Source organism: Leptosomus discolor, chromosome 7 (genome assembly GCF_034619465.1).
Source record: "Leptosomus discolor isolate bLepDis1 chromosome 7, bLepDis1.hap2, whole genome shotgun sequence".
NCBI classification, from domain to species: domain Eukaryota; kingdom Metazoa; phylum Chordata; class Aves; order Leptosomiformes; family Leptosomidae; genus Leptosomus; species Leptosomus discolor.
The window spans coordinates 39,326,848-39,353,427 of record NC_141397.1 but is presented as its reverse complement, the minus strand read 5'-3'; the positions used below and the strand labels follow the sequence as shown (position 1 = coordinate 39,353,427).

General features: G+C 60.5%; 2 protein-coding genes across 2 annotated transcripts; one reads left to right on the top strand and one right to left on the bottom strand.

Moving 5' to 3' along the window:
* The first annotated feature begins 1,177 nt into the window (after positions 1–1,177).
* On the top strand, positions 1,178–21,861 carry SNED1 (sushi, nidogen and EGF like domains 1). Its single transcript, XM_086467995.1, has 33 exons — positions 1,178–1,381; positions 5,144–5,431; positions 6,080–6,220; positions 6,928–7,090; positions 7,892–8,017; positions 8,137–8,250; positions 9,048–9,161; positions 9,406–9,519; positions 9,651–9,767; positions 10,072–10,197; positions 10,462–10,566; positions 10,984–11,097; positions 11,250–11,366; positions 11,851–11,967; positions 12,053–12,169; positions 12,428–12,541; positions 12,626–12,799; positions 12,907–13,020; positions 13,590–13,703; positions 14,080–14,193; positions 14,281–14,394; positions 15,024–15,320; positions 16,511–16,694; positions 16,780–16,892; positions 17,427–17,705; positions 18,133–18,277; positions 18,599–18,681; positions 19,466–19,552; positions 19,750–19,866; positions 20,354–20,444; positions 21,034–21,117; positions 21,375–21,412; positions 21,823–21,861. The coding sequence occupies exons 1-32, from the start codon at positions 1,178–1,180 to the stop codon at positions 21,409–21,411; spliced, it is 4,338 nt and encodes a 1,445-aa protein (XP_086324121.1). The 3' UTR covers position 21,412; positions 21,823–21,861.
* Positions 21,862–23,785: 1,924 nt separating this feature from the next.
* MTERF4 (mitochondrial transcription termination factor 4) lies at positions 23,786–25,066 on the bottom strand. The gene is made up of 3 exons (XM_086468558.1): positions 24,718–25,066; positions 24,447–24,631; positions 23,786–24,332 (listed from the first exon to the last, which is right to left on the bottom strand). Exons 1-3 carry the CDS (start codon positions 25,064–25,066, stop codon positions 23,967–23,969), a joined length of 900 nt encoding a protein of 299 aa, XP_086324684.1. The 3' UTR covers positions 23,786–23,966.
* Between the last annotated feature and the right edge of the window lie 1,514 nt (positions 25,067–26,580).

The following is a 26,580-nucleotide window of genomic DNA, read 5'->3' as shown; positions in this document are numbered from 1 at the left end:
CCCTGGACTGGGCTGGATGGGGTTCTCCCTTCCATCCCCCCAGCTGCGCCTGCACACCCCAGATGCTCGTGCTGTGGACAGTTCGGATGCAGCCATGGGGACCCCTGCTCCAGCTAGATCCCTCACCCCAGCACCTGCCTGGTGGCAGTGCAGGCAGCACCAATCGGTGCTTTTTAGCGGGGTGTCCCAGGGGGCAGCCCCACCAGTTTTCCAGGGGACTTGGGCTTTCTTGATAAAACCATTTGCTGATGATAAATGGAAGATGGGTGTGGGGTTTTTTTTTTTTTGCCAGTGGAGACAAAGAGGCCCTTGAGCCTAAAGCGTAACTTAAAACATGGCATTCCTGAAAAGAATTTCCTGATAATATTTTTAGCACCTGAAAAAAAAAAAAAAGGGGGGGGGGGGGCAAAAAAAAAACCCAAGTAACACCAATTTTTTTCTCTTCTACCTTTTTTTTTTTTTTCCCCTCCAGTCCTGTTTTAAAGGAGCAGAGGGGACCTGCTGCTGAACTGCAGCTGGGGAGGAGTGGGGCCGTGGCTGGCCCCGGAGGGAGGCTCTGCGCCCACGCATGTCCTCGGGTGGTGGCTCCTTTCCCCCCGTGGGGGATGAGGGGGCAGCGACGGGTCCCTCCGTGGCGTCTTGGGGGGAGAGGGGGCAGTGGGGGGGGATCCCTGCGTGGGGTCTTGGGGGGAGACCCCTACGTGGGGTGCCCTGCCGCCTCCTCTCCTCCCAAGACCCCCGCGGAGAGAACCCCCCCGGCCCCCCGTAGGGGGACCCCCCACCGACACCTCCTCCCGCCCCCCTCCCGCGTTATTTCCATACCCCGCCCCTTCGCCACCGCCCTCCCGGCGCGCCGAGCTCCCATTGGCTGGCCGCGCCCGGGCTATGCAAATCACCCGCGGAGGGGGCGGGGCCGGCGGGGTGAAGGTGCCTGGCGCGGCGGCGGAGCGCTGAGCTGCAGCAGGCGCCTGGTTGCGAGTCGGCGGCCGCGGGTTCCGCGCGCTCAGCCCCGCTCCGCGCAGCCGCCGCCACCTCCACCTCCTCCTTCCCCTCCCCCTCCCCGCCGCCACCTCCTCCCCCCCGCTCCGCGCTCGTCGGCGTGCGCCCTTCCCCCGCTCCTCGCCATGTCGCGGCGGCCGGTGCCGGCGTGAGAGGGCAGCGGCGGGTCCCGGCGGCCATGCGGGGCCTGGCGGGCTGGGCCGTGTTGGTGGCCCTGGGCGAGTGGCTGTGGGCGTGCGGCGTAGTGCCGCTGGCGGACTTCTACCCCTTCGGGCCCACGCAGGGCGACGCCGCCACGCGGAAGCAGGACGACGGCGGCTCCGAGCTGCGGCCGCTCTCCGTCTCTTTCCCCTTCTTCGGCGCGGGGCACACTGGCCTCTACGTGAGTACCGGCGGGCAGCGGGGACGACCTCCACCGGGGCCATTTATTCCGTTTCTAAATTACTTTCCCGCTCGGATGGCTCCAAGGGCGTTTGGGTTTCCATGGGGGCTGTCGGGTGGTCCCCGTTTAACTCGGAGCATCAGAGGGATAGCGGCGCACTGAGGACACCGAGGAGGTGGGAGATCCGGCGGCGCCCCAGGCTTGGTTAACGTGCTGGACCCCCGGCTGCCTCGGGTTCTGCCATCGAGGATCCTGGCCCCGGCGAGGTCTCTGGCCCCACCACGCTGGGGATGCTGGATGAAGTGCTCGCCCGCAGTGGCGAGTACGGGACTTAGCCCTGGCTGGAGCCAGAGGTACCCACGTTTCCTGGGACTGTCCCCCGCAGCCGTGTGGGTCCCAGCGGCGGGGAGCCGGGCATGGCTGAAGGGTGAGAGCTCGGAGCAGGCCTGCCACGGCCCCTGGATGGCGGCCCTTGCCGGGGAGGAGGCGGCAGCGGAGCTCTGGGTGCGATGCAGAGTAAACACAGCTGCCCATTGGGTTGTGTTGCAGTGGGCTTGGCTGGCCACTTGGCGGATCCCGCTGCCTCTCCTCTCCTCCCTCCGCCTGCCAAGGTAGCCAGGCCACTGGGACCTCTGCCGATGTGCTCCCTTGCAGCCCCTGAGCCACTTGGGGGTGACCATCGCTGGAAAGCTTGAGTTGCGCCTGGCCCGTTGTGTCCTCCGCAGTTGTGGCCATCAGGCAGAGGAGCAGCCCTGAGTGTCTGGTTGTCCCTGGAAACTTTTGGGTGGTGCTGGCTTCAAACCTCAGCCCTGTGTCCTGGCCTGGGGTCTGTGCTCCCCATGCCAACTGCCACCTGGCACAGTGAATCCTCTGGTGTCCTGGTCCTTTCTCCCTGGTATGCTCCGGGCTGACTGAAAATCCAGACCTGGCTAGTGGAGAGGGCTGAGTCTTCTAGCTGGGCTTGTGTACTGTCCTGCTGCCTTGGCTAAGTGCAGGAGGTCCTTGGCCCTTGTCTGTGTTTTGGTTTGGGATATTTTCCCCTGATAAAAGCACCAGCCCTGCTGTCAGGTGTGAGGGACCTGGGCTTAGGGCTTGAGCTACCTTGGGAGGGTAGAAGAGGCTGGGAGAAGCCACGTGACATGATGGCCATCTCATACAGGATCCACAGCACAGCTCTGGGTCTTGGAGGGGCTGCAGCGGTCAGAGGGTGGTGTGGCCCCCTTCCCTGAACCATGGCCCCCCAGCTCTGCAGGGCCAGCTTGCATGCCACCAGCACGGGGGTCTGCGTGGCAAGGCTGCTTCTCCCTGGGGATCTGCTGTCCCAGGGGAGCTGGTGTGGGGCTGGGCTCACCTGGAAACCTCTGTCCTCGAGGGCTGCCTTCAGTCACCCCTCCTCCTTTGCAAAAACCAACAACAACAAAAAAAGCCTTTCTTGGCTCTGTCTCTCTCCCATCTTGCTTTAATCAGGGGAAGAATGTTCCTCTGTGAACACCGTGGGTTACGGATGCTTTGGGAAACAGGAATCCTCTTCCCCTGAGTCACAGCAAAGACTGCCCTGTGTTCGCATGGAGGGGCTGGGAACCTTCCCCAGGGGCTGCATGAGGCTGTCACAGCCCACCTCCCCCCTGGCCTGGATGTGCGGACAGCTGGGGCGCAGGCATGCTGGCTTAGGCATGGCTCCTGGCGGGACGCTGGCTCCCAGCTCCTCGTTGGCCTACTGTGTGCCAGGGCTGCTCTCTCTGCTTGAGAGCCTCTTGCCTGCACCATGCCCCCCTTTCCCACCTGCAGCCCAGGGGTTTGCTGAGCTGATGCTGCCAGAGCCAAGCATTGCAGGGTGGGGAGCTCAGCTTGGGGGCTGTGTACTCCTGCCTCTCCTGCTGTCACTTGCAGGCAGGGGAACAGAGTGGCTGGGAGCTGCCTGCCCCACTGAGGTTGCCACTGTGGCAGGGTGCTGGCAGGGTCTCCTGCCAGGAATTTGGGGGCTGAGGGCGAGAGCATTTCCCTTTGATCCCTGCCCCCTCGCTGCCTGCTCAGGCAGCAGTGCAGGCAGGGGTTTTTCTCCCTTTCCTCGCTCCTGCTGCATCCCAAGCCAGGAGGCAGCGCTCCAGGCAGCAGCATCCACTGTCTCCGGCTTCCTTCCCTGGACTAGGGGCTGCCTCTGCTATGCATTCCCAGGCTGGGCATCTGAGGACCCTAATTGCCCCAGTTGATGGTAGAATCATAGAGTCATTACATTGGAAAGGACCTCTAAGATCAAGTCCAACCGTCAACTCAACACCACCATGTCCGCTAAATCATGTCCCAAAGTGCCACATCAACGTGTTTTTTGAACACCTCCAGGGGTGGTGACTCGACCACTTCCCTGGGCAGCCTGTTCCCATGCTTGACAACTGTTTTGGTGAAGAAATGTTTCCTAATATCCGATCTAAACCTCTCCTGGCACAACTTGAGGCCGTTTCCTCTTGTCCTATCGCTTGTTACTTGGGAGAAGAGACTGACCCCACCTCACTACAACCTCCTTTCAGGTAGTTGTAGAGCACGAAAGTCTCCCCTCAGCCTCCTGTTCTCCAGACTAAACAACCCGAGTTCTCTCAGCTGTTCCTCATAAGCCCTGTTCTCCAGACCCTTCACCAGCTTTGTTGCCCTTCTCTGGACACACTCCAGCACCTCAATGTCCTTCTTGTAGTGAGGGGCCCAAAACTGCACACAGCATTTGAGGTGTGGCCTCACCAGTACTAAGTACGGGGGCGCAATCACCTCCCTACTCCTGCTGGCCCCACCATTTCTGATACAGGCCAGGATGCTGTTGGCCTTCTTGGCCACCTGGGCACACTGCCAGCTCATGTTCAGCCGGCTGTTGACCAGCACCCCCAGGTCCTTTTCCACCAGGTAGCTTTCTAGGCACTCACCTGCAAGCCTGTAGTGCTGTTGTGACCTCAGTGCAGGACCTGGCACTTGGCCTTGTTAAATCTCGTAGAATTGACCTGGGCTGATCAATCCAGCTGAGATTCTTGATTACTTAGTGCTGGGGAAGGGCTCAGAGCCTGCAGTATCTCACCCTGGGTGTCTGGCATCCCCTGCTTAAATGAGAGCAGCTTGCCAAGCCCAGCCAGCACTGGGAGCTTTGCATGGGATGATGGCACTCGTTCACCTGGGGACTGTGAGCCTGTTAGCTTGACCACTCCTTAGCTCACTCGGAGCACTGCATACTCTGGCAGATGGATTGCTGCCCAGCAAGGCTCCCCCCCTGTCCTGGGCTTGTGGCTACCTGGCTTGGGCATGACCCCCCTACCAGGAGGGTTGCAGTGATGCCTGGTCCTAGACCCCAGCCCTGCAGGCTTCATGTCAGCCATAACAGTGCAGGGAGCGAGTGAAACAGCCCCTCGTCCCAGCCAAGAGCACCAGCTCGAGCTGGCCAAGCACGCTGGGTGCTGTTTATTTAAAGCACTGGAGCCGCTGTAGTTTTCTCAGCTGTTCCCCCTTCCCCTGTCCCGGCCGCAGTGTAGAACAGGGCTGGGTTTGTTCGGGCAGCTGCCTCCCTGCAGCTGCACTCCAGCAAGCGAGCGGCTGGGGCGGGGGGCTGTGGGCACTGGGGCATGTCTCGTCTTCTAAGGGCAGGAAGGAGAAGTGCTCCAATATTTGTGGAAAAGAGGTGGTGGTGGTGGGGAGAAGGGTGAAAGGGAATGTACCTCTGAAACATGGATTCCTGCTGGTGACAGGAATCAACAGTGGCTGCCCGTTTCTTTCCCTCTCTCTCTGCAGGTGAACAACAACGGGATCATCTCATTCCTGAAAGAAGTCTCCCAGTTCACGCCCGTGGCCTTCCCCATCTCCAAGGACCGGCGCGTGGTGGCCGCTTTCTGGGCAGATGTGGATAACCGGCAGGCAGGTGATGTGTATTACCGGGAGAGCACCGAGCAGCCCATCTTGGAGAGAGCGAGCAGGGACATTGCGCAGTATTTCCCTGAGTTCCCGGGGTTTTCTGCACAGTGGGTCTTTATCGCCACCTGGTACCGAGTGACCTTCTTCGGGGGCAGTTCGTTTTCGCCGGTGAGTAGTTGGCACAAAGCAGCCATTAGTTTAGAGGTAGGGTTTGTGTTGGTTTTGTTGTTTTTTTTTTTAACAGGAACATCCCACCAGAGGTGTGGTGCCTTCCACAGCAGTGGTGTTCCTGCCGTGTGCAGCAAGGAGCCATCAGCGGGGCTAAGATGACGACCCCAGCAGCTCTGTCACGATGCTTTGCTGTGACTGAGCAGCACCAGGCTGCCAAAACCAAACCTTTGTGCCGCAAGGAGGCTGCAAATGGCTGATGTCTGCCTTCTCAGGCAGCAGCAGGGCAGTGTTTCTCTGCCTGCATTTGCTTGTCTGCCTGCCTGCGGCTATGCTGAGGAGCCGGTCACAGATGGGGTTTGGTGCCTTTCTTCCAGAGACCAAATAACCACATTTCTCCCCATTTTTTCCTGTTCCCTTGGGAGAAGTGAGCTATTCTGCCAGGTGGGGTGCTGTGTGGGGATCACAACACCTTAGAGTTAAAAATAATTAAACCCAACTGCCTTTTCTAGCAGAGGAGGGCTGGGATTCAGAGAAACACCGCTTTGCTAAATGCTCTTTCTGTCTTTTTATTTTTTGACTGGTTTATGGCTGGCTTGCCTGCCCCCCTGCTGCCCACTCACTGCTTTCTTCCCCTCCCTGCTGCAGGTAAACACTTTCCAGATCGTCCTCATCACAGATGGAAAGCTCTCCTTCACCATCTTCAACTATGAGTCCATCACCTGGACCACGGGTATGCATGCCAGCAGTGGGGGGGACTTTGCTGGGCTCGGCGGCATCGCGGCACAGGTAAGCGGTGAGTGCGGCCTCCGGGGTGCCCAGGTAGTGCATCTGCTCTGTGAGCTCGCGGCTCCTGGTCTGGGTTTTTTGGAGGTGGAAAGCCTTCCCCTGCCTTTTTTTTTTTTTTTTGAAGTTCTTAAATATCCATGTGTGCTCTGGCTCCCAAAGCTGAGACCATACAGGGGGCTTTGTTATCCCGAAACCACAGGTCTTTGCCTTGGCTGCTGCCTTGTAGTCCCTTTTCCTTCCTAGCCTCAGCCTTTGAGAGTAGCTGCCACAGCCAGCACAGCTTTCGTTTGTATTTTTATTTCATCTGTGTGTGCGTTGTTGTGTGTAAGGGACAAAAAGCCAACACCCACACCCGCAAAAGCCCCAGTACCCATTTGGATGTGTGAATTTACTGGCAGTTGATCCATGCTTGGCTCCCTGCCCACCAGCCTGCAGCAGGCAGGGTGCTGCTGGTAGAGAGGAAGCAGATGATGGGTTTTGAATTCTAGAGGAGGGACTGAGCAGGCAGGGTGGCTGCTTCACCCTGTTGTGCCAGTTATCATTCCGGCACGTGGACAGGGCTGAATGCTGGTCAGTGGCACATGGAAGGGGACAGTTGATCTGAGCAGCGCCAGCGCTGAGTGGCAGGAGAGATGAGCACTTGTGCTCCAGACTCCCTCCACCATGCACTAGTGATGTCCCTTTACCCTCTGCCCTTGTCCTCCCAGGCAGGCTTTAACGCTGGTGATGGAAAGCGCTACTTCAACATCCCCGGATCCCGCACCGATGACATCGCTGACGTGGAGATGACGACAAATGTGGGTATCCCCGGGCGCTGGGTGTTCAGAATCGATGATGCCCAGGTGCAAGTGGGGGGCTGCAGCAATACAAGTAAGAGGACAGCAGTTAGGTTTATTTAACTCCCAACCCGACCCTACACTGTTCTCCAGCCCCGTTTTTCCCTGCCTCAACCCCCACCTCCGCGGTGTGGAGGAGACAGCTCGAAGGGCTTGGGGAGGGAGGGGAGGTAGCCATGACCGTCCTCAGTGCCTGCCGTGTCTGGGGATGGCACCCACAGGTGCCCTGGGGCTGGGAAGAGGCTGGGAGAGTACATGGGGAGGGGAAGAAGACTTTTGAGACAAAAAGAACCTGTGGGGAGCAATGAGGGAGGCTGGGGAGAAGGCGATGGTACACAGGCAAGACCCCGCTGCCAGGCAGGGCAGGGCATGAGGGGCCGGCACCCTTGAGGGATGCACACATCTGTAAGTCCCAAGAGGTTGGGGCTAACCATATGGAGGGCTGCTGGGTGCCAGCCTCCCTCATGGGGCTGGGTGCCAGGGCTGGGCTCATGCTCCCCACCCCAGGGGTCCTGACGCGTCCCCCATGGAGCCACTGGCCTCCCGTTCCTCATCCCCACTCCCCCCAGCCATGTTTTCCCACCCATGATCTGCATGTGTCTCGCGTTACTGGTGGGTTTGCTGTACATGGGCTCCCCTGTCCACCTTTCCCTCTGCCCTGGGTGATAAGTGGACCCTGCCCTGCCGTGAGGCAGGCAGCCCCCGTGGGCTCCCCGAGCACCCTGGGGAGCCGCGTGGGTGCGGGGACAGACTTTCGTGCTGGTGTGGCTGGAAAGCGGCGGGTGAGTCCTGCCAGGGTATGGGCTGACAGGGGGGGCACCGCCTGTCCCCATAGCCTCTGTCTGCCTGACGCTGCGGCCCTGCCTGAACGGGGGGAAGTGTATCGAGGACTGCATCACAGGGAACCCCTCCTACACCTGTTCCTGCCTGGCTGGCTTTACTGGGAAGAGGTGCCATGTTGGTGAGTGCCAGCCCTGAGCTCCTGGCACTTCGCTGCAGGGAGCGGGTGTCACTCCCGGTGTATGTCCCTGCGGCTGTCCCTTCCCTGAGCTCCTGCCCCCACCCGGGGGTCTGTTTCAGATGTGGATGAGTGTCTCTCCCGCCCATGTCAGAACGGAGCCACCTGCATCAATGGTGCCGGCAGCTTCAGCTGCAGGTGCCTGCTGGGCTTCAGAGGTGCCAACTGCGAGACTGGTGAGTATGGGGCCGTCAGCGCAGTGGGGCTGTCTCTTTGCCGCACTTGAAGAGCAGACCCCAGCCTTGGGGGGCACTACTGCTCTTGTGGGGAATTCTTTGAGACCAGAGCTCCCGCAGCAGCTGCTGGGCTCAAGCAGTTTGTGATGGCCAGCTTGGATTTCAGCTTACTGCAGGCAAAGGAAACTTTGCTCTGGCCGTGAGCCCTTCCTGCTGCTGGCAGCCCACTCCACTGAAGGCTCGACTCAGCACTGTGCCAGCACCTCTCCCTGCCACCACTCCCTTGGTGAGAAAAGCTGGCAGTTAGTGCTTAAACAGAAGTCTCGGAGGCCCTGCTTTTGCAGGTGATGCTCTAGTCCTTAGCCCTTCAAAGCCAGTGGGGACTCTCCCAGTCCCTGGCAGGGGCTGCGGTGGCTGGTTTCCCCCGCTGCTGGCCTCCACCCAGTGGTGGAATTGCCGCCAAAGCATTTGGCTCCCAGCAAGACCCCGCAACAGTGGAGAAAGCGAGTAGGGAGTTGACTTTCAGGGAAGGGAGGGAGAAAGAAACGCCCAGCGCAGCACAGTGGCATCCAGGAGGTGCAGGGGGATGAAAGGGCTGAGCTGCCCAAGGAAGGGTTTTGGGAAGAGCCACAGCTGGGGATGCGGCTGCTGTCTCCTGCCAGAGGGTGTGTTGGTGGCTTCAGGCTGTGCTCTCTGCCCAGCCCTGGCATGACCACATGTGTATGCAGATGATGACACATGCCAGTCCTGTGCCTGGGTTGATCCCATGCTCTCTCGTTTTCGGTGTCGCACTGCAGAAGAGTCGCCATGTGAGAGCACAGTGTGCCAGAATGGTGGGACGTGCCAGGCAGTGAACGGGACGGCAGTGTGCTTGTGCCAGCCAGGGTACACGGGGGAAGACTGCCAGACAGGTGAGTGGCAGGAGCAGGCGGGAGATGGTGACACTTCACGCCTTGGCAAGCTGCTTTCCCACCCTGCTTCAGCCCTGGCCGTAGGTTTGGGAGGGAAGCGCTTGGCACTGCTGCTGACTTTTTTTTCCCCCGGCCATCGCCTTCCCCCTCCTGAGCATTGTCCAGGATGGGAGGCCGCGGGTGAACCAGCAGCCTGGCAGTGCTCGCGCGCAGCCTGACCACCCCTTCTGGCCTCCCCTTGCAGAGGTGAACGAGTGCGAGTCCAGCCCGTGCCTGAACGGTGGGCACTGCATCGACCTGGTCGATAACTACACCTGTGTGTGCCTGGAACCCTTCGTGGGACAGCATTGCCAGACAGGTGCCTGTTTCTGCCTGCACCCTGGGACCACCCATGCCAGGGACTGTCCCCTCCATGCTCCGCTGGCCATGATGGCCTCTCCCAGGGCCAGGCTCTGCTCATCACTCGCTTGCTTTCCCCCCCACCCCCAGACTCGTCTTCCTGTGAGGACCGGAGCTGCCGGAATCGGCAGACGTGCAACTACATCCGCCCCGGACGTTACATCTGTACCTGCTCCCCAGGTTATTACGGCAACAACTGCCAGTATGGTGAGTGGAGGTGTGCCTCACCGAGCCTGGCACAGGAGCCAGTTTGGGGGAGCTGGGCAGGAAGGGACAAATGGGTAAAAAGAGGCTCTGTCAGCCATAGGTGCTGCTGAAAGCTGGCAGGCAGGGTGCGCAGAGGGATCATGGTGCTGCCGGGAGGGAGCTCCTTCCAGTGGCACTGCTCGGCTGTGGTGGCGTCTCTGGCGTGAATCTGGGCTAGACCAGCTCTGCCCTGGCTCTGCTGGACTAGAGGGTGTTCCAGCCCCAGGCTGGGATGGGTCTGGCTCAGCCTCTGCCTTCCCCACAGGCGGGCCCCGTGTGCCCGGTGCCTGCCTCTCACACCCATGCCAGAATGCGGGCAGCTGCCTGGAGACGGAGCAGGGCTACATCTGTGAATGCCGGGAGGGATACACTGGGCAGGACTGCCGAGACAGTGAGTACTGGGGAGTGTCTCCAGTGGGGTGTGGCATCTCTAAGGGAACCCTCGCACTCCTGAGAGGGAGAAGCAGCAGCCCTGGAGAGCCCATTTAGGGCTTCTGGGCTGAACAGTGGGTTTGTCCTGCTGAAGGCTGTGCTTGGGTGTCTGAGAGGGCTTGTGGCTGCCACCTACCTGAGCTCCCCCATGAGTGGCATCCAGCCAGGCTGCTTGGATGTCCAAGCCCTGCAAGCAGGAGGGGTCCTGTCTCCTCTCTTGCAGAGCTGTCTGAGGGCTGTGAGTGTCGCAATGGGGGCAGTTGTCTGGAGGGGAACATCACCATCTGCCAGTGCCTGCCTGGGTTTTTTGGTCTGCTCTGTGAATTTGGTAGGTGAGGGATTCTCGCTCGCTCTGTTTGCTCCCCCTCTGTGTTGCCCATACCTGAGCCTAGCATGGTACCAGGGGCCTGCACTGAATTTGAGCCTGGAAGTATCATCCCTTGGTGAGGAAGCAACGCTTCCATTTCCATCACTGCCCCTTGAGCTGTGCCTCTCCCAGTCCCTGGCCCCAGCCCGGCTCCCCTGGGTGGGCAGGGAACTGCAGCCTTCATGCGCTCCTGCTCCAAAGCTTGCTGGTCATCTAGGCTGGCCCTTGCTCTTTGGATGGTCTGTGGTGTGGGGTACAGAGGGTCCCTCCCATCTCATCAGACCTTGCAAAGTTAGGAGACCCCTGTTTCTGGCCAGGCAGCCAGCTGGGCATCCTGCTGCCAGCTGATGGAGGCTGGTGCTGGTCATGTGTTTGCAGAAGTCACCACCACACCATGCAACATGAACACACAGTGCCCGGACGGCGGGTACTGCATGGAGTATGGTGGGAGCTACCTCTGCGTCTGCCACACTGACTACAGCACCAACCACAGTAAGTCTTGGCTGCAGAGATACGGGACAAGCCCCAGGGAGGGACACACAGTGGGAGTCAGGGTTGAGCAGGGTATACCGTCGTCAGCTGGGGAGCAGCCCTCACACCCCTGGTCATATGTCCTCAGTGATGCCCTGTCTTTGGCTTTACAGCGATGCCATCCCCCTGTGACTCAGAGCCCTGTCTGAACGGGGGGTCCTGCGAGGTTCACGATGACTCGTACACCTGCGAGTGTCCTCGAGGCTTCCTTGGCAAGCGCTGCGAGAAAGGTACCTGCACGGAGCTCCCTGCCGGCCCCGGGACGTGGCAGGGTGGGAGAAGAGCTTGCACGCTTGTGAGAGATGAGCAGCTGCTTGCTGAGCTGCATCTGGAAGTGGGTACAGGTTATCCCACCCCATCCTGGAGGCTGAAGGGAGGGTTGTGTGGCTCCCTTCAAGGCCCCTGATGGTCACAGCAGCCAATCCAGTTGTGCTTCCTGCACAACACTGTCAGTGTCGGGAGTTTTCTTACATGCCTGAGCTTCTGGCCTCAGGAGCAGCTGCCAGTCCCCTGGTATCAGGCACCCATGCCTCCCCTCCAAGTCCCTGGTGTGCATCTTACATGGGTGTTGCTTCACAGTGTTGCTGAGCCCAGGGCTGGGAGGCTTGGGTGTGCTTGGCTTTCCCGCAGTGAGGGGTGGGGTGCTGGTGGGAGCCAGTGGCTCTTGGTGCCAGCAGCAGTGGGTGACCCCTGCTCTTGATGCTTTCTCTGCAGCCAAGCCACAGTTATGCAGCACAGGGCCCTGTCGCAATGGGGGCACCTGCAGGGAGGTGGATGGCGAGTACCACTGCACCTGCCCCTACCGCTTCACTGGCAAGCACTGCGAGATCGGTATGACCACCCGACTCCCACCTAGGGACGAGAAGCAGCAGTTGTCCTGCTCACTGCTCAGCTCTCGCCTGCCCTCTGCCCCCAGGTAAGCCAGACCCCTGTGCCTCGGGACCTTGCCAGAATGGGGGCACCTGCTTCCACTATATCGGCAAGTACAAGTGTGACTGTCCCCTGGGCTACGCTGGCCGGCACTGCGAAATTGGTAGGTGTGAGCAGGGTGTGCTGGTGCTGGGGGCTGCCTAGGGAGGTGTTGGGGCTACTGGCAGAGCCCATAGCCATGGCAGTAGCAAGCAAGCCTCGCTGCTTGCTTTTAACCCCCTTTCCTGTAATTTGAAGGGCTCTGACTCTTCCTTGCACTCTGCCAGAGTGTGGGGAGTGCTGCTGGAGGGGGAAAGGTGATGGCTCTGCTTTCTGGGCTCTGCCAGCTCTGCAGTAGTTGCTTTTTGTTCTGCTCTTCTAGAGCCCTCCCCGTGCTTCCTTAGCCCATGCAAGAATGGTGCTACCTGCGAGGACCTCGGTGAGGGCTACACTTGCACGTGCCCCATGGGCTATGTAGGGGAGCGCTGCCAGTCTGGTAAGGGCCTTGCGCTGCTCCTGCCAGCCAGGAGCTTGGGGTGCTTCTGCAGGCCCCGCTCACCCCAACCCTGTCTCTCCCCAGAGGTTGACTGTGGCATCCCCAGCGAGGTGAAGCATGCCCAAGCCACTTTCAACTCCACCAAGGTGGGCTCACTGGCTGAATACCAGTGTGAGCTGGGCTACACCATCAGTCAGCACAACCACCCCCGCATCTGCCGCTTGCCAGGTGCCTGGAGTGACCCCCCTGAATGCGATGGTGAGAAGCACTGGGGAGTGGCCAAGCCCCATCTGTGCCTATGGACAAAACTTCTGCCCGGTGTTCACATCTCTCACCTTGTCTCTCACCTGCCCAAATGTCCGCAGAGATCGATGAGTGCCGGTCTCAGCCCTGCCTGAATGGTGGCCAGTGCAAGGACCGCATCGCCGAGTTCTTGTGTCTGTGTGAGCCGGGTTACACAGGCCACCACTGCGAGACAGGTGAGAGACGGTGCCAGGTGTGCTCCAGGGCTGCCACAGGCATCTATAGCAAACTCTTTCCCTACCCTCTGTCCCCGGGGAATGACAGTGGGCACAAACTCCATGGCCAGTAGCTGGGCTGCCTGCGGTTGTGTGCACTAGCTTCAGTCTCCTTCCTGTCTGTATGCTCAGATCCACCTGCGGTGAGGGGTCCTCTCTCAGAAGCCCTGGCCAACTGGAATGTGCTGGCAGGGAGATACTGCTCCCAGTCGGGTGGAGGAGCAGGCAGGGCTGCAGGGGCCCCTGTGCTGCTTGTGACCCCCAACTAATGGATACTGTGTGAGCATCTCCGTCAGTGACGGGGCAGTGACTTCTGACACATGTTAAGCCCATGCAGAGAAGCCCCAGATCTTGGCATCTGGGTAGGAAGTGCCCTGCATGGCTCCAAAGTTATTGGCCAAGAGGTGGGGGGAAAAGCAGCTTGAGGTTGCACATCTTTGGCCACACTGTGCTCCTGCTCCTGTGTATGCATGTGGTTGTGGTTGTGTGTGGGTGCTGGTTGAAGGGAGCAATGGGCAGCTGCTCTCCAGATGTCAATAAGTGCCAGTCAGAGCCCTGTAAGAACGGCGGGACCTGCCGGGACCTGCCCAGGTCCTTTGCTTGCTACTGTCCTGAGGGCTTTATGGGGACCCAGTGTGAGACAGGTAGGGACTTGCCCTTCCCGGGATGGTGGGAGGCTAGGCCGTGGGCACTGGGACAGGGCCAGGACCAGCACCAAGCCAGGTGGCTGGTTGCCATCTTGGGCTCCTTGACCCCGAGCCATCACCCTGGGTGCTCACCACCTGTCTCACCTTCTTGCCTGCTGTTTCAGAGGCAGAGCTGGAAGTGCTCCAGCGGGGAGGTAGCAAGGAACAAGGTATTCACCAGGGTCCCCTATCGAAAGTGTCCACACCCTGCCAGGGAATGCAGGTGCCTTGGTGCTTGGGTGGGATTCTGGGTCCTGACAGGCTGTGCTGAGCCGTGGGCTGCTGCCCCCTCAGGGGTTCATTGCCCTGCTCACCGCTGGCCTCTCACTTCCAGAAGTGGACGCCTGTGAGTCGGACCCTTGCCAAAATGGAGGAGAGTGCGAGAGCTACGGGGGCTCCTATCTTTGCATGTGCCCGGAGGGTTTCTTTGGCTACCACTGTGAAACAGGTAAGGTGGGCAGGGCAGCTTGGCATGGGGCAGCCACTTGGCCAGCAGGCACGGCTAACGCTTCCGGGCCTGGCATCTCTCCTGCAGCCAGCGACCCGTGCTTCTCCAGCCCCTGTGGGAGCAGAGGCTACTGCCTGCCCAGCAATGGCACCCACAGCTGCACCTGCAAAGTCAGCTACACAGGCAAGAGCTGCGAAAAAGGTAAAGGCCCTCAGCAGCGGCACCAGGACGTGGTGCGGGGCTCGACGCCGGCCCAGCGGTGGCCACCGCCCACGAGGGGCTCGACACCATCCGGGATCAGCAGCTCTTCTTGAGGCGGGCAGGGCTGGGGCCTCACCTCTGCGGGGGGCAGCCTGGGCCCCACTGATGCCGTAGGCGGGTGCTGGCGTGCTGAGCTGCTGCCACGGGCACCAGGCTTGGCACGAGGATGCTGGGGACAGGCTTCCCTGGCCCCCTGCAGCAGCGGCGATCCCTCGGATGCCCTCAGGAGGGGAGGCCGAGGCGTCTGAGGGAAGCCTCTCGCCACCGGCACTGGCCTCCCTAGGCCCCCTTGCCGCATCTCGCTGGTGCCCTGGGCCCAGCAGCAGTGAGTGCTTGGCTCGACGGTGTTGCCAGGTTGCAGTGGCTGGGAGCACTCCCGGTGCCCTGGCTACTCCTGTGCCCACCAGGCCAGTGGCAGCTGGCGCCCGCAGGACCCCTGCCAGGTGCGCTGAGGGAGAAAGCAAGGGCCCCATCCTCCATTGCTGCCGCTCTACCTCTTGCTGCTGGGGTCTGTTCTCTAAAGATTCATGGCGTTACCTCTCCCCTTTGCTTTTGCCCACACCCTGAAGAATTGCTGCCACCAACTTCATTAAAGGTGGAAAGGGTGGAGGACACTGGTGTGTTGATTTCTTGGCACCCACCTGAGGACGCAGCCGCCAGGCAACTCATTGACGGCTACGCCGTGACGTACGTATCCCTCGACGGCTCTTACCGCAGGACAGATTTTGTGGACCGAAGTCGTTCTGCCCACCAATTGCGGGCACTAGCCTCCGGCAGAGCCTACAATATTTCTGTCTTTTCAGTCAAACGCAACGTGAACAACAAGAATGATATCAGCAGGCCCGTCATGCTCACCACGCGCACTAGTGAGTAGTGTCCCCTGGGGACCTCGGTTGTGAGCACGCATGGCCCCTGCAGGCGCCAGGGCTTGCGCCACCGCCTCCTCCCCGCTGCCGGTGCCAGCCGCAGCCCAGGCCTGTACCAAACTGCAGCAGGTTTGGTGGTGCAGATGCTAAAATCCAGCCGGGGCCCTTTGGAAAGTGCTCAGCACAGAGAATTGCTTTTCTCTTTGCTGTGAGTAAAAGGGGATAGAACCCCCTGCGGCTCACTGGGTCCCTGCGACTGGTAGGGGAGACGGGGGTGGGGACTTCTCCCGGATCCTGTTCATCAGGGCCAGGCTGTGCCTGCTGCACCAGTTACACCTTGTCACTGGGCCCAGGGTAGGGCAGGTCCCCAGTGCTGCTTGGCTGAGCTGGAGAAGGCCCCCACGCCAGCAGGGCTGGGTAATCTGTTGACGACGAACACCGTGGGCGAGTCACCCTGACATCCCGCCAGACTTGGCGTGGGGACAAGCCTGAAGAGGGCAGAGGCCATCAGGGGCCTCCACTCTGCGGGCAGAGGGAAGGGGGCACGGTGATGTCTCTTTGAGGGCAGCGGTCCCACTTTCTAGGGTGGACAGATGTAGAAATCACGTGCATGCTGAGGATGGAGAGGATTAGACCTAGAAAAGCTGCCCTCTAATGAGATGGGGATGGTGGCAGGAAAGCCTGCAGGCCACATCTCCCCCAGCGGCCTGAGACCAAGTGAAGCCCAGGGGAGGGGAAGGCAGGCGTGGTGCTGGGCAGAGCAAGGGTCTGTGCCCCTGGCCACAGCATCTTGGGAGGCCTTGAGCCAGGGCCAGATGCCGGGGGCAGTGAGAACCAGGCTCAGGATGGCTGTCTGGGGTGTGCAGTGGCCTTAGAGCCAGGCCCAGACATGGTGGCCCCTTTAGAGCTGGTGGCAGGGAGCTGGGACCAGAGGAGACAGTCCCAGGGGTGCCACGGATGGCACGAGGCCTCATGGGCACACAGACAGGTGTGTCTCCCGCCTGCCTTCAGTTGGTGAGAACAAGAGAGCACGAGTCCAGCAGGGCAGGTGGCACTGAGCTGCTCCCACTGGGGAAGTCAATCCAGAGGGGCAGGCAGGACCCCCTGCCTTGGCGGGAGCATGAGGAAGGGATGGGGCGACTCGCAGTGACCAGTGGTTGACCACAGCCCTCTCCACTTGCTCCGGCCAGGACCGCGTCCGGTGGAAGGCTTTGAGATCACGAATGTGACAGCCAGCACCATCACGGTGCAATGGGCTCTCCACCAGCTCAAGCACTCCACCGTCAGTAGGGTGCGTGTCTCCATCTGCCAGCCGGGGGACCTGGCAGACCGCACCGTGGAGCTGAACAGCAGTGTGGCCAAGTACACCTTCCTGTGAGTGGGGTGGCAGGTGGGCGCCAGGCCAGCTGGCCCTCCTGGGCTGCCCAGCTTACCCCTTCCCACCCTGCCTTCTCCACAGGGACCTGCAGGCAGGAGAGAGGTACGTCATCCATGTCACAACGCTGAGTGGCTTGGGGACAGAAGACCACCCCTCGGAGAGTCTGGCCACAGCCCCCTTCCACGTGTGGACGAGTGAGTGGGGTTGCCTTCACCACCTCCTGTTGCTGCAGGGGGCCCTGGGGCTTGGCAGGCACGGGGCAGCCATGGGTCATGGCCAGCAGGAAAGCTGCAGGGGGGGGAAGGTGCAAAAGCCATCAGCCTGTCTGGCCAGCGTGGCGGATAGGAGGCACGCAGACAGCCCTCAGGAAGGGCAGGCAAGGCAGCGCACGTCCTCCCCTGCCAGATGTTGTTCAGTGCCCAAGACCAGCGTGAGCTCAGCCCCATGGGGAGCTTGCGCAGGCCTGATTCATCCCATGCTGTACGGCAGCTGGAGGACCTGGGTGCCAGGGTTGCAGTGAGGCTCTGCCTGCCTTGGTGGGGACCCCACACGGGGTATCTCCTCCCGGTGCATTGCACAGCTAGAGCTGGGCTGAGGGTTGGCCAGAGCACGGCCAGGCAAGCTGGTGCCCTGGCATGCTTGTAAGGTGGTGTGTGAGCAAGTAGGGCTGTTGCCATTCAAGGACACCAGCGCTGACCCCTTTTCTCCCCACCTCCTACCTGCCCCAGGGCCTCTCCCCCCACAAAATCTTACCACCTTTCGTGTCAGCGCCACTTCAGTGTCCATGGTGTGGGAGCAGCCACCCGCCGGCACCGTGGAGGGGTACATCATCAATGTCACCACCGCTCAGAGTGTGAAGAGTCGCTACGTGCCCAACGGGAAGCTTGTGTCCTACACAGTGCGGGACCTGCTCCCTGGGCAGCGATACCGCCTGTCCGTGACAGCTGTGCAGAACACAGAGCAAGGCCAAGTGCACAGCGAGCCCATCCACCTCTACGTCACCACCTGTGAGTGCCTGGCTTGCTGGGGCTGGGGTGCTGCCAGTTTGCTGCAGCACAAGGGAGGCGATGGGCTAACAGGGAAGCAGGGCAGGGGGTAGGAAACAAGTTGACCAACAGAGTAAGACAGGCCCGTGGGGGGTTGCTGCCCCAGAACCAGGTGCCCACAGCAGGTTGTAGGGACATGACACAAATCCCCTGCAAAGGGAGGTTGTGGGTTGCAGGGTGCTGCCTTTGTTACCGGAGGGCAGATGCAGAGTTACAGCTCGGTGATGCTTCATAGGGACTGGCACTCAGAGCCCAGGCACATGGAGAGTGTGCACGTTTTCCCAGACAGCCTTAAATGGCAGCCTGGGACAAGGGGACTGACTGGGAGTCAGGTTGCTGTGCTAACTCACAGCTTGTCTCCTGCTAAGCCTAACCCTTTGGTCTGCAGTGCAGAGGGATGGGGCTCCGGAGAGACGGTGGAGCCAAGCTGGACATCCCCGGGTCCTGCGCAACAGGCTGCCCCCAGCTTTCCTGCCTGAGCTCCGCTTGCTAGCAGATCATGACACAGCTGAGGAGCCCTCGCCAGCCCCCAGGTAGGCACTGCTCCAGCACTCCTGGTTCTTCTGCCAGCACTCAGCCCCTTTTCCCAGCTCCCCTGTCTGGGTGTGCACAGGGTCAAGCCATGGTCCTGTTGGGTTGCACCTCTTGCTCACCCAAGTGGTGTCTTGAGCCAGGCAGGGCCTTGCCCTGTGAGGAGGTCACCCATGCTGCCCACAGCTGAGCCCACAGGACTCACACTGAGCCTGATGCCACCAGCGAGTGCTTTATCTCGCTGCCTCCAGCCCTAGCGCGTGAGACAGCTGTGGCCTGGGGGACCTGCAGTGCCTTGCACCCTCATGTCTCTTCTGTCCTAGGTTCACAGAGCTGGTGGATGGCAGAGGGAGGATCAGTGCCAGGTTCAGCACTGCGCTGGGCAAATCCATCACCGTGAGCGCACGTAAGTGCTCTGCTGCCTTTCTGGCCCCCTCCTGTCACCTAGTGCCATCTCCTACACCTCCCCCTGGGACAGGGTGGCAGCCAGGCAGGCTGATGTAGGCCTGGGGGAGCCATAGAGGAGGGCAGAGCCCTTGCCTCTTCCTGGGCAGACAAATAGCTGCTCTGCTTGTTAGATGCCCTGCCCAGGGAGGGGTGAAGCACAGCCAGTCGGGGAGCCCAGAGGGGGACCCTCGCTGATGGGAGGTAATGCTGGCTGTGACACAGGCTGGCTGCCTACCCTGCCAGCCGCAGCAGGGGCCCAGGCAGTCGCCCCACAACCCTCCAGCATAGCCCCTGCCTGCCCAGCGGACCATAGCCCCCACTGCCAAGCACAGCCTCGCACTTGAGGAGGGTGCCTGGGCAAGAAGCCCCTCACTAGCCCAGGACCAGCCATCCGTCTGCCATCCCTGGAACACCAGGGATAGAAGTGCCAGCCCAAGATAGTCTACCAGGGCTGGGAACCTCTTGCCATGGCATGGGGAAGGGGCTTGGCACACCTGACAGCAGCTCTGGGCTTGCTGCACATCTTGGCTCTGCCCCTGCCTCCCCAAGGCTCCATGTCGCACAGCCCTCCTGGAACAGCAAGGCAGTCACCCTGATTCTTGGGGTGCCAGCTGGGAAGGGCTAAACCACTGCCTTGAGCCTGGCCAGTCCCCAGATGCTGTGGGCAGGCTGGATCCTGTTGGAGGGGCTGCCTTTGGGTCTGGCCCTGGCTGGAGGTGACATTTGACCCTCTTGTTGCCCAGAGCCAGAGGCTTCAGTGAAGCTGGAGAACGTGGAGGTGTCCAGCCAGGGCAGTCTGGCACTGCAGTTGCATGAGGCAAAGAGCAAGAGTAAGTCTAGATGGGAGACACATAAGCAGCAGGTACCCGGCCAGCAGGCACACAAGAGGCACAGCCTGGGGCCCTGCTGCCCACCGCATCCCTGCTCACCTACTCGCAGGTCTCCCTGGGAGCACCCTGGCACACCAGATGGGTGGGCAGGGCTGCGTTGTGCCCCCGGGGTCTGACAGCCTCTATGTGTTTTGCAGGCGAGGGGCAGAACTGCTCCATGAACCCCTGCAGGAATGGAGGCACCTGCGCCAGGAATGCCGAGTCCTACCACTGCAACTGCCGCCCGGGATTCAAGGGCCGCCTCTGCGAGCTGGGTGAGGGCCACGCTGCTGCTGGAGGGCCAAGCTCCCTCCTGCAGGCGGACAGCATGTGCCCAGCCTGGCAGCTGTCCTAGCCACCAGTCCCCCCAGGGCACAGGTCACCGAGCACACCGTGTCAAGCACCCAGCTCTTCCTGCCTGAGGGGCCTCCCACCATGCCCATGCTCTGCTAGAGATGGCGGTGCTGACAGCAGAGAGAGGGGCTGGGCTCTGCTCTTGCCAGTTCAGCCAGATTTGGGAGCGTGGGTCCGCTCCCCGCTTCTGGCCAAGCCCTCCGCCAGGCTCCTGCCCTGCCCATCTAGTTATCCAGGCACTGCAAAGCTGGAGGCTTTGCTTGTCCTGGAGGGTCAGCTCAGTTGAGCCCAGTCCTCCAGGACAGCAGAGGGGAAGCCAGGGAGGCCTCACTGGCCCCTTGCCACGGGACACAAGCAGGCAGGGCCAGAGATGGGCTTGTTGATAGCTCCCCTCTCCTGTTCCCCAAGCAGCCTGCAAGAAGGTGCCACACTCGTGCACGCGGCTGTACTCGGAAACCAAGTCATTCCCCGTGTGGGAAGGAGGCACCTGCCACTACCTGTGAGTACTGCCTGCAGGTTGTGCTCCCCTCTGCCCCTTGCACTCAGAGCCAGGGATGTCTCCTCATAGCTTAGCTCCAGGCAAGGGAGAGTGAGCACAAGGCCATTTCAGACCCCAGCTGGCAGCTGCCCCCTCCCCAGTGCAGGCTGAGCAGCCTCATGTGCCCTTGAGCCCCCAGGGCTGCTCCGCCAGCTGCGTTTCAGGGCAGGGTGTTGCTGAAATGACAGCCCCGTACCAGTGTTACCAGCGAGGTTGGACTTTGTGTGCGTGATCGCCCAAGCAGCAGTGGCTTCCTTGCCTGCTGCCTACCTGCCCAGCTCCTAGCTGCCTCCCCACCTGCAAGCAGAGGGCTGGGGCCATGAGGGCTTCTGCTCTGCACCCCCCTGAGCCTTCCTTCGATGGAGGCACAAGGGCCTGGCTGTGGGGGGTCAGCCCTCAGGCGTAGCAGGCTCAGCCCTGTTCCTGCCAAGGACGGCTGCCACAGGCTGGAAGGAAATGGGGGAGGCACCCACAGACTCTCCCCTCGCACTCATAAGAGCAGATCTGTCCCTGTTATTCCCTACAAATCGGCCCTCTGCTGTGTGCGCAGGTACAGGAGAGTCTACAAGGTACACCAGGACGTCTGCTACAAGGAGAGATGCGAGAGCACCGGTTCTGAGACGACCACCAGCAGGTCTGTACTCGGCAGCACCCCGAGTGCGCCAGCCTTCTTATGGCCCAGGACAGGAGGATGCAGACAGCTGGTGTCGCCCAGCATGCGCTCGGGTGCCTGGACTGGGCATGGACTGGGAGAGGGGTGCAGGCACCCTGTGCAGAACGGAGTGCAAGGAGCACACGCCTAAGGCTCAGAGACCAGCTCTGCGTGCCCTCCCTGCGAGCGACGGTTGGGGGGCTGCAGGGCTGATGGTGCTCTCTTCCCTTCTCTTTCAGAAAACCAAGTACCAGTCATACATTGAAGAAGCCATAGAGTAAGTACCTGCTCCAGGCCCTCCTTTGCTGTGGGCAGGGACAGCCTCCTGCCTGTGGCTGTGCACACCAGAGCACAGCCTGGGCTCATGCTGCGGTGTCAAGGGCACGCAAGGGCTTTCCAGCTGGTGGTCGGGCTTGGGCAAGCAGCTGAGGTCTCCTGGTTGTGGCTGGGGTGGAGGAGCAGAAGGCAATGCTCTGCTTTGCCACAGGTCTGCAGCCCCATGAACAAGAGAGGCCTGCACAGAAAGGGCCTGGGTGCTGCCTGCCTGTGCCAGGCAAGAGCTGGAGCCCTGGAGGGGGCAGGTCCCCTTCTTCCAGCCTGAGACGAGCACACAGGGTGGGAAGAGGCAGCTGTGGGCCTTTTGGGGGCCTTCAGACACCAGCTCATTTTTCTCCTGTTCCTTCACAGGGTTCAAAGCAGTAGAAGCTTCATCTTTCCACATCTAAGGGCTTTTGAAACACCAGGAAGATCAGATCTGCTCACTGGGTTGAACACAGCGGGGGAACCTTCCTGTCTGGTGTCAGCCTCTCCCTCTCCTCTAGCCCGTTAGGGACAGGCAGCCGGATCAGCACTCTGAGCGGCGCTCCCTTTCCTCTGCCAGCCTAGCACTGCCCTTGCTCTGGCTTGCCTTACTCCAGCCACCTCTCTGCCCCTGAGGAGCTGAGCGCCAGTCTACCACAGTGGCTGGCTGGCTGCCCCCCGAGGGGACCAGCCCTGCTCAGCCCCCTCCCCCAGCTGCTCTGCATGAGCGACAGGCTTCCGGCTCTGCTCAGGCATCGGTGGGGCTGAGACCAGCTCCCTGCCAACAGCATCTGCATCAACCTGTTTTTGTAATCCAAGGTTATAAATTACCTACAACCCCCCAAATAAAACAGTTCAATGCAGATCAAAACAACCTTAGCTATCACCTGAAATGTGGCCCACACAAATCTGGTTGGAGGAGACCTTCCCTGTGTAGATGAGTTAGAAGTGGTGAGCAGTTCCCCCAAGCAGCCAGGCGAGTGCAGGCAGTGGAGGTGTGTCGCTGTCTCCTCTGCTCTTGTGGGGAAACTGAGGCAGCTTCTACTGCCTGCCTTTTTTCTTTGCCTTGTAAACAATCCCTGGGTTTAACCACCCTTCCTGCTCAGAGAGCACTCAAGCACCTAGGTGGCCTTCTAAAAGTGAGTTTGAGGGTGAAGTTTATCAGCTGAGGCGTAACACCACACTTGTTCTGACACCAACCGCCTCCAAGCCAGCGCAGAGCACAGCATGGGCTCGGTGATGAAGCGAGCTCTGTGTGCATCCCCCTGAGCCACTTGCAGCATTCACGTTCCCCATAGCAGCACCCGGGGCAGAGTGGCCGGCGCTGCGGTGTTTGTGGAGAGGACCAGTATGCAGTGGCTGCCCCACTGACTGGCAGGGCAGGCAAGGAAGAAGCATAGCTTAGAAACTTTCCTAGTTTTTGTGAGTTTGTACGACAACACTAGTTAAACATAGATTTGTGTATTAATATACACAGTGTATATTATAAATTAATACCTACCAGAGATATATCGTAGTTATGGTATAGAGTGTTATTTCCTCAGCAGCATGGAGGGGCATCCTGGGGGGCCAGCCCTTTCCTCCCATGAGCACTGTAGGGTGCTTTGTTCAGCCATGCGTGGCAACCTGCAGCCCAGGAGATGCTCTTGGAGCAGAACAGGCCCAGGAGTTTCAGCACTCCTGGCACTACCCTCTCCCTCCCGGGAGTAGCGTCAGAGTGCTCGGCCGGAGTAGTGGCTCCTGAGGCAATCTAGCAGTGAGAAACAGCAATGATTCAAAGCCACAACCAGCTGGCCACTGTGATGCTCCCTTCCAGCACAGGCATTGGCTCTGCTCCCAGAGAAGCTGGAGATTTCGTTTCCTCCAAGGCTGCCTCTTCCTGCTCCAGCCTGCTGCCACAAGGCAAGCACAGGAGTCCAGCCTCCCCAGGGGACGAGAAGCCAGCCCTTGCCTGGAAGAGCAGGACAAGGGGACACCCAGAACAGCCTCTGCTATTCATGAGGGAGGGGAGGGTTTGGGGCCATGGTCAGAAAGCCTTGCACCAGCCATGAGACCAGAGCCGATGGGCTGTGAGGGTGGACATGGCCCCACCATGGGACAGTCGTGTTTCAACCCAGCCAGCACGGCCACAGGGCCTGGCCCCGCAGTGGCGGGAAGCATGGCTCCACTGGGAGCTGGCACAGCAGCCTGCTGCCTCCTGCCCCGCAGCCAGCACAACATGTAATGCAACCAGAAGGTTTTAACCTAGCCTTAGAAATAAATTAGTTATTTCCTTTTTTTTTTTAAATAAAAACACTTTATGGAAACTGGATATTTTTTTTAAGTAGTCAATGAGGAGGAACAAGGGTGATACTGTTGTATTCTGACAGATGGGATTTATTGCTGCCCCTCAGCAGGGCCCCGCACCTGGAGTCCTGCAGCCACCACAGCTTGTGTCTGTGCAGGGTGGGGGCCCAGAGCACCCACGAGTGCAGTGGGGCTGGGGAGCGCACCAGCATGGGAGAGCTCAGGCACTCTGAGGCCTCACCTCCTCACTCCCGGGCTGTTGTACATCCTTCACTGTCCAAGTCTTCATCTTCCTCTGCATATAGTGCATCCCTGTCCTCCTCTTCCTCCTCCTTCTCCTCTTCCTCCTCCTCTCGAGCCAGCAGCTTCTGGAAGACCTTGTACTCCTCTGGGGTGGAGCAGGCCAGGCTGGCCAGAAAGTCTTTCTCCGGGAGCTGAAGGATGTCCTTCAGTTTTGGGTTGCCGGTTTGGGTCTGGCCTTTGTGCGGCGTCTGGTAGAGCCCCCGGCGCTCCAGGAAGATGTGCCGGTTCCTCAACTCAGCAAAGGGCATTTGGAAAAGCCGTGCCTTCACCATCTCCTTCTGCTGGACCCCCATCCTGAAGTACGCGTACTGTGGGCGTGACAGGTTGGTTCATGCACGGCCCCGGTACCCGCACTCCGCTCCCAGCCCGGGGCGGGTACCGGAGGCGCGGTCCCCAGCGGCGGGCGGCCCGGTTCCCCTCACCTGGAAGTGGTGGTGGAGGCGGCACGGCTCCTCCAGCAGCACGGCGGGGCAGGTCGCCAGCACCACCCTCAGCTGCTCCGCCGTGAAGAGGCACCGCTCCCGGAGCAGTCGCACCGCTGCCGCCATCTTTCTCCGGGGCAAGGTGAAGAGCTGGGGGCAGCGGCTCACCGCCCGCTGCAGCTGACCTGCGGACACCGGGGTGAGAGGCCCGGACGGTGCCGGTCCCTGTGGTCGTGTCGCGTCCCGTGCCCCCCGCCCCGCCCCACCCTACCTCCGCAGAGCCCCAGGCGCCGCAGCTCCCCGGCGCGCTCCTGCAGCCGCTCCGCCGGGCTCCGCAGCAGCCCCGGGCTCCGCTCCAGCAGGCCGAGGGCGGCCTCGACGCTGAGCCCCAGCAGCAGAAGCTCCGCCGCCACCGCCTCCCGCCGCTGCGGGACCAGCCGGGGCTGCAGCCCCAGGAGCCGCCGGGCCTGCTCCTCGCTGAAGCCCATGGCCCGCAGCCCCGCCATCTCCCCGCAGCCGCGGCGGGGGTACGGACCGGGGGCGGCAGAGAGGCCGCGGGGCAACGGTGCCCAGCCTGCCGCGACCGCCCGCCCGCCGCTGCGCAGCAGCCGCTCCGCCATGGCGCGGCACGGCGCGGGGAGGAGCCGCAGGGACCCGCCGCCGCGCTCCTCCCCCGCCGCGGGGCGCGGGGCGGGAGCGGTTACGGGAGTGCTGTGGGTGGCGTTGCAGAGCCGAGCGGCGGCGGGACGGGAGCGTGTGCGCGAGGCCTGGGCTCGCCCGGCCTCCTCCCCGGCGCCAAGGGCGTATGCACCCTCAGCGGAGCAGCACCGGTTCCGCGTAGGGGAGCGCCGGTGGCAAAGAGCCTGGGGAGCCCGTAAGGAAACAAGCAGCAGCCTGGTGGCACTCTCCCGCTTTGGCTGAGGGGGGCTGTTCCTCGGCCCGCCACCCCGTGGATGGGGTCTCTTGCTGCAGTCAAGCTCCAGAACACGTTTTACCGTGAAGTCAGGTGGTTATGTGTTCGTATGGAGAGAACAGAGGGCTGCAAGCTGGATTCAGACAGCCAAGCTTCAATAGGTTAGGTGGCTTTCAGGGACTACGTGAAAGGAGGTTGTAGTGAGGCGGGGGTCAGTCTCTTCTCCCTAGTAACAAGCAACAGAACAAGGGTAAACGGCCTCAAGCTGCTCCAGGGAAGGTTCAGGCTGGATATTAGGAAGAATTTCTTTACTGAAAGGGTTGCCAGAGTTGTAGAGTCACCATCCCTGGAGGTGTTTGAGACAGGCAGGTGTTGTACTTAAGGACATGGTTTAGTGGTGTTGGTAGAGCTGGGACAAAGATTGGAATTGATCTTGAAGGTCTCTTCCAACCAAAACTGTTCTATGATTCTATGAGTCAATTATCCAACTGAGTTAGAAAACTACCCCCTTTCCCATCACTTCCAAGAAGGCTGACTCTGGCTGAGCTGCACCCCGAAATGATCGTATTACCCCCGTCTCCATATTTTGAATTCATTAAGATTCTCTTTATTGAATCCAGTTTTCCTTTTCAGTATCTTTGTCTCACCACAGTCTATTTTCTTTGATATAGAGAGGAGTCTGACAAAAAAGGAGAAGGGTGGGGGTGTGACCCCTACATCATGCAATTCCATTTCTGCTTTTGAGGCCTCTCTGCACACAAACTCCAATTGACAGTCAGCCAAGATGAAGGTGTTTATTCATTCACTTTTCAGAAAGAGTGAAACTGCATATAAAAAGTGAAAACAGCCAATAAAAATATGTTCCGAGTTATGAACAATTTAAACAAGACATTAAAATCTTTGCCTTGCAGCTTTAAAACACACCCTGTACAAGAACAATAATAAATGCTTATTAGTGCGAAGCTTTTCTAGAGGAACCATGCCCAGGCAGAGCAGTTCGAGGCTGCCCTGGCCCCTGATCCATGCTGACCACCAGCTCCTTCAACAAGCAAGAAGGGCTTACAGCTAATTCCTGGTGGTTCTTGAGGGCCAGTACGTGTCCTGCAGTACAGGAGCCATCGGTCCATGGTGAGGGGCTTGTGCTGCAGAGAGGGAAGGCAGCGATGCCCCAGCCCCGAGGCTGGGCACTCCACATCTACTGCTTCTTCCCGGGAGGGGGGA

Coding starts and splice junctions, on each gene's coding strand:
- SNED1 (XM_086467995.1), top strand. CDS start 1,178: ATGCGGGGCCTGGCGGGCTGGGCCGTGTTGGTGGCCCTGGGCGAGTGG. Junction 19,553..19,749: donor GCATGAGGCAAAGAGCAAGA/GTAAGTCTAGAT, acceptor TGTGTTTTGCAG/GCGAGGGGCAGAACTGCTCC. Junction 19,867..20,353: donor GGGCCGCCTCTGCGAGCTGG/GTGAGGGCCACG, acceptor CTGTTCCCCAAG/CAGCCTGCAAGAAGGTGCCA.
- MTERF4 (XM_086468558.1), bottom strand. CDS start 25,066: ATGGCGGAGCGGCTGCTGCGCAGCGGCGGGCGGGCGGTCGCGGCAGGC. Junction 24,632..24,717: donor GCGCCTGGGGCTCTGCGGAG/GTAGGGTGGGGC, acceptor CGGTGTCCGCAG/GTCAGCTGCAGCGGGCGGTG. Junction 24,333..24,446: donor GCCTCCACCACCACTTCCAG/GTGAGGGGAACC, acceptor TCACGCCCACAG/TACGCGTACTTCAGGATGGG.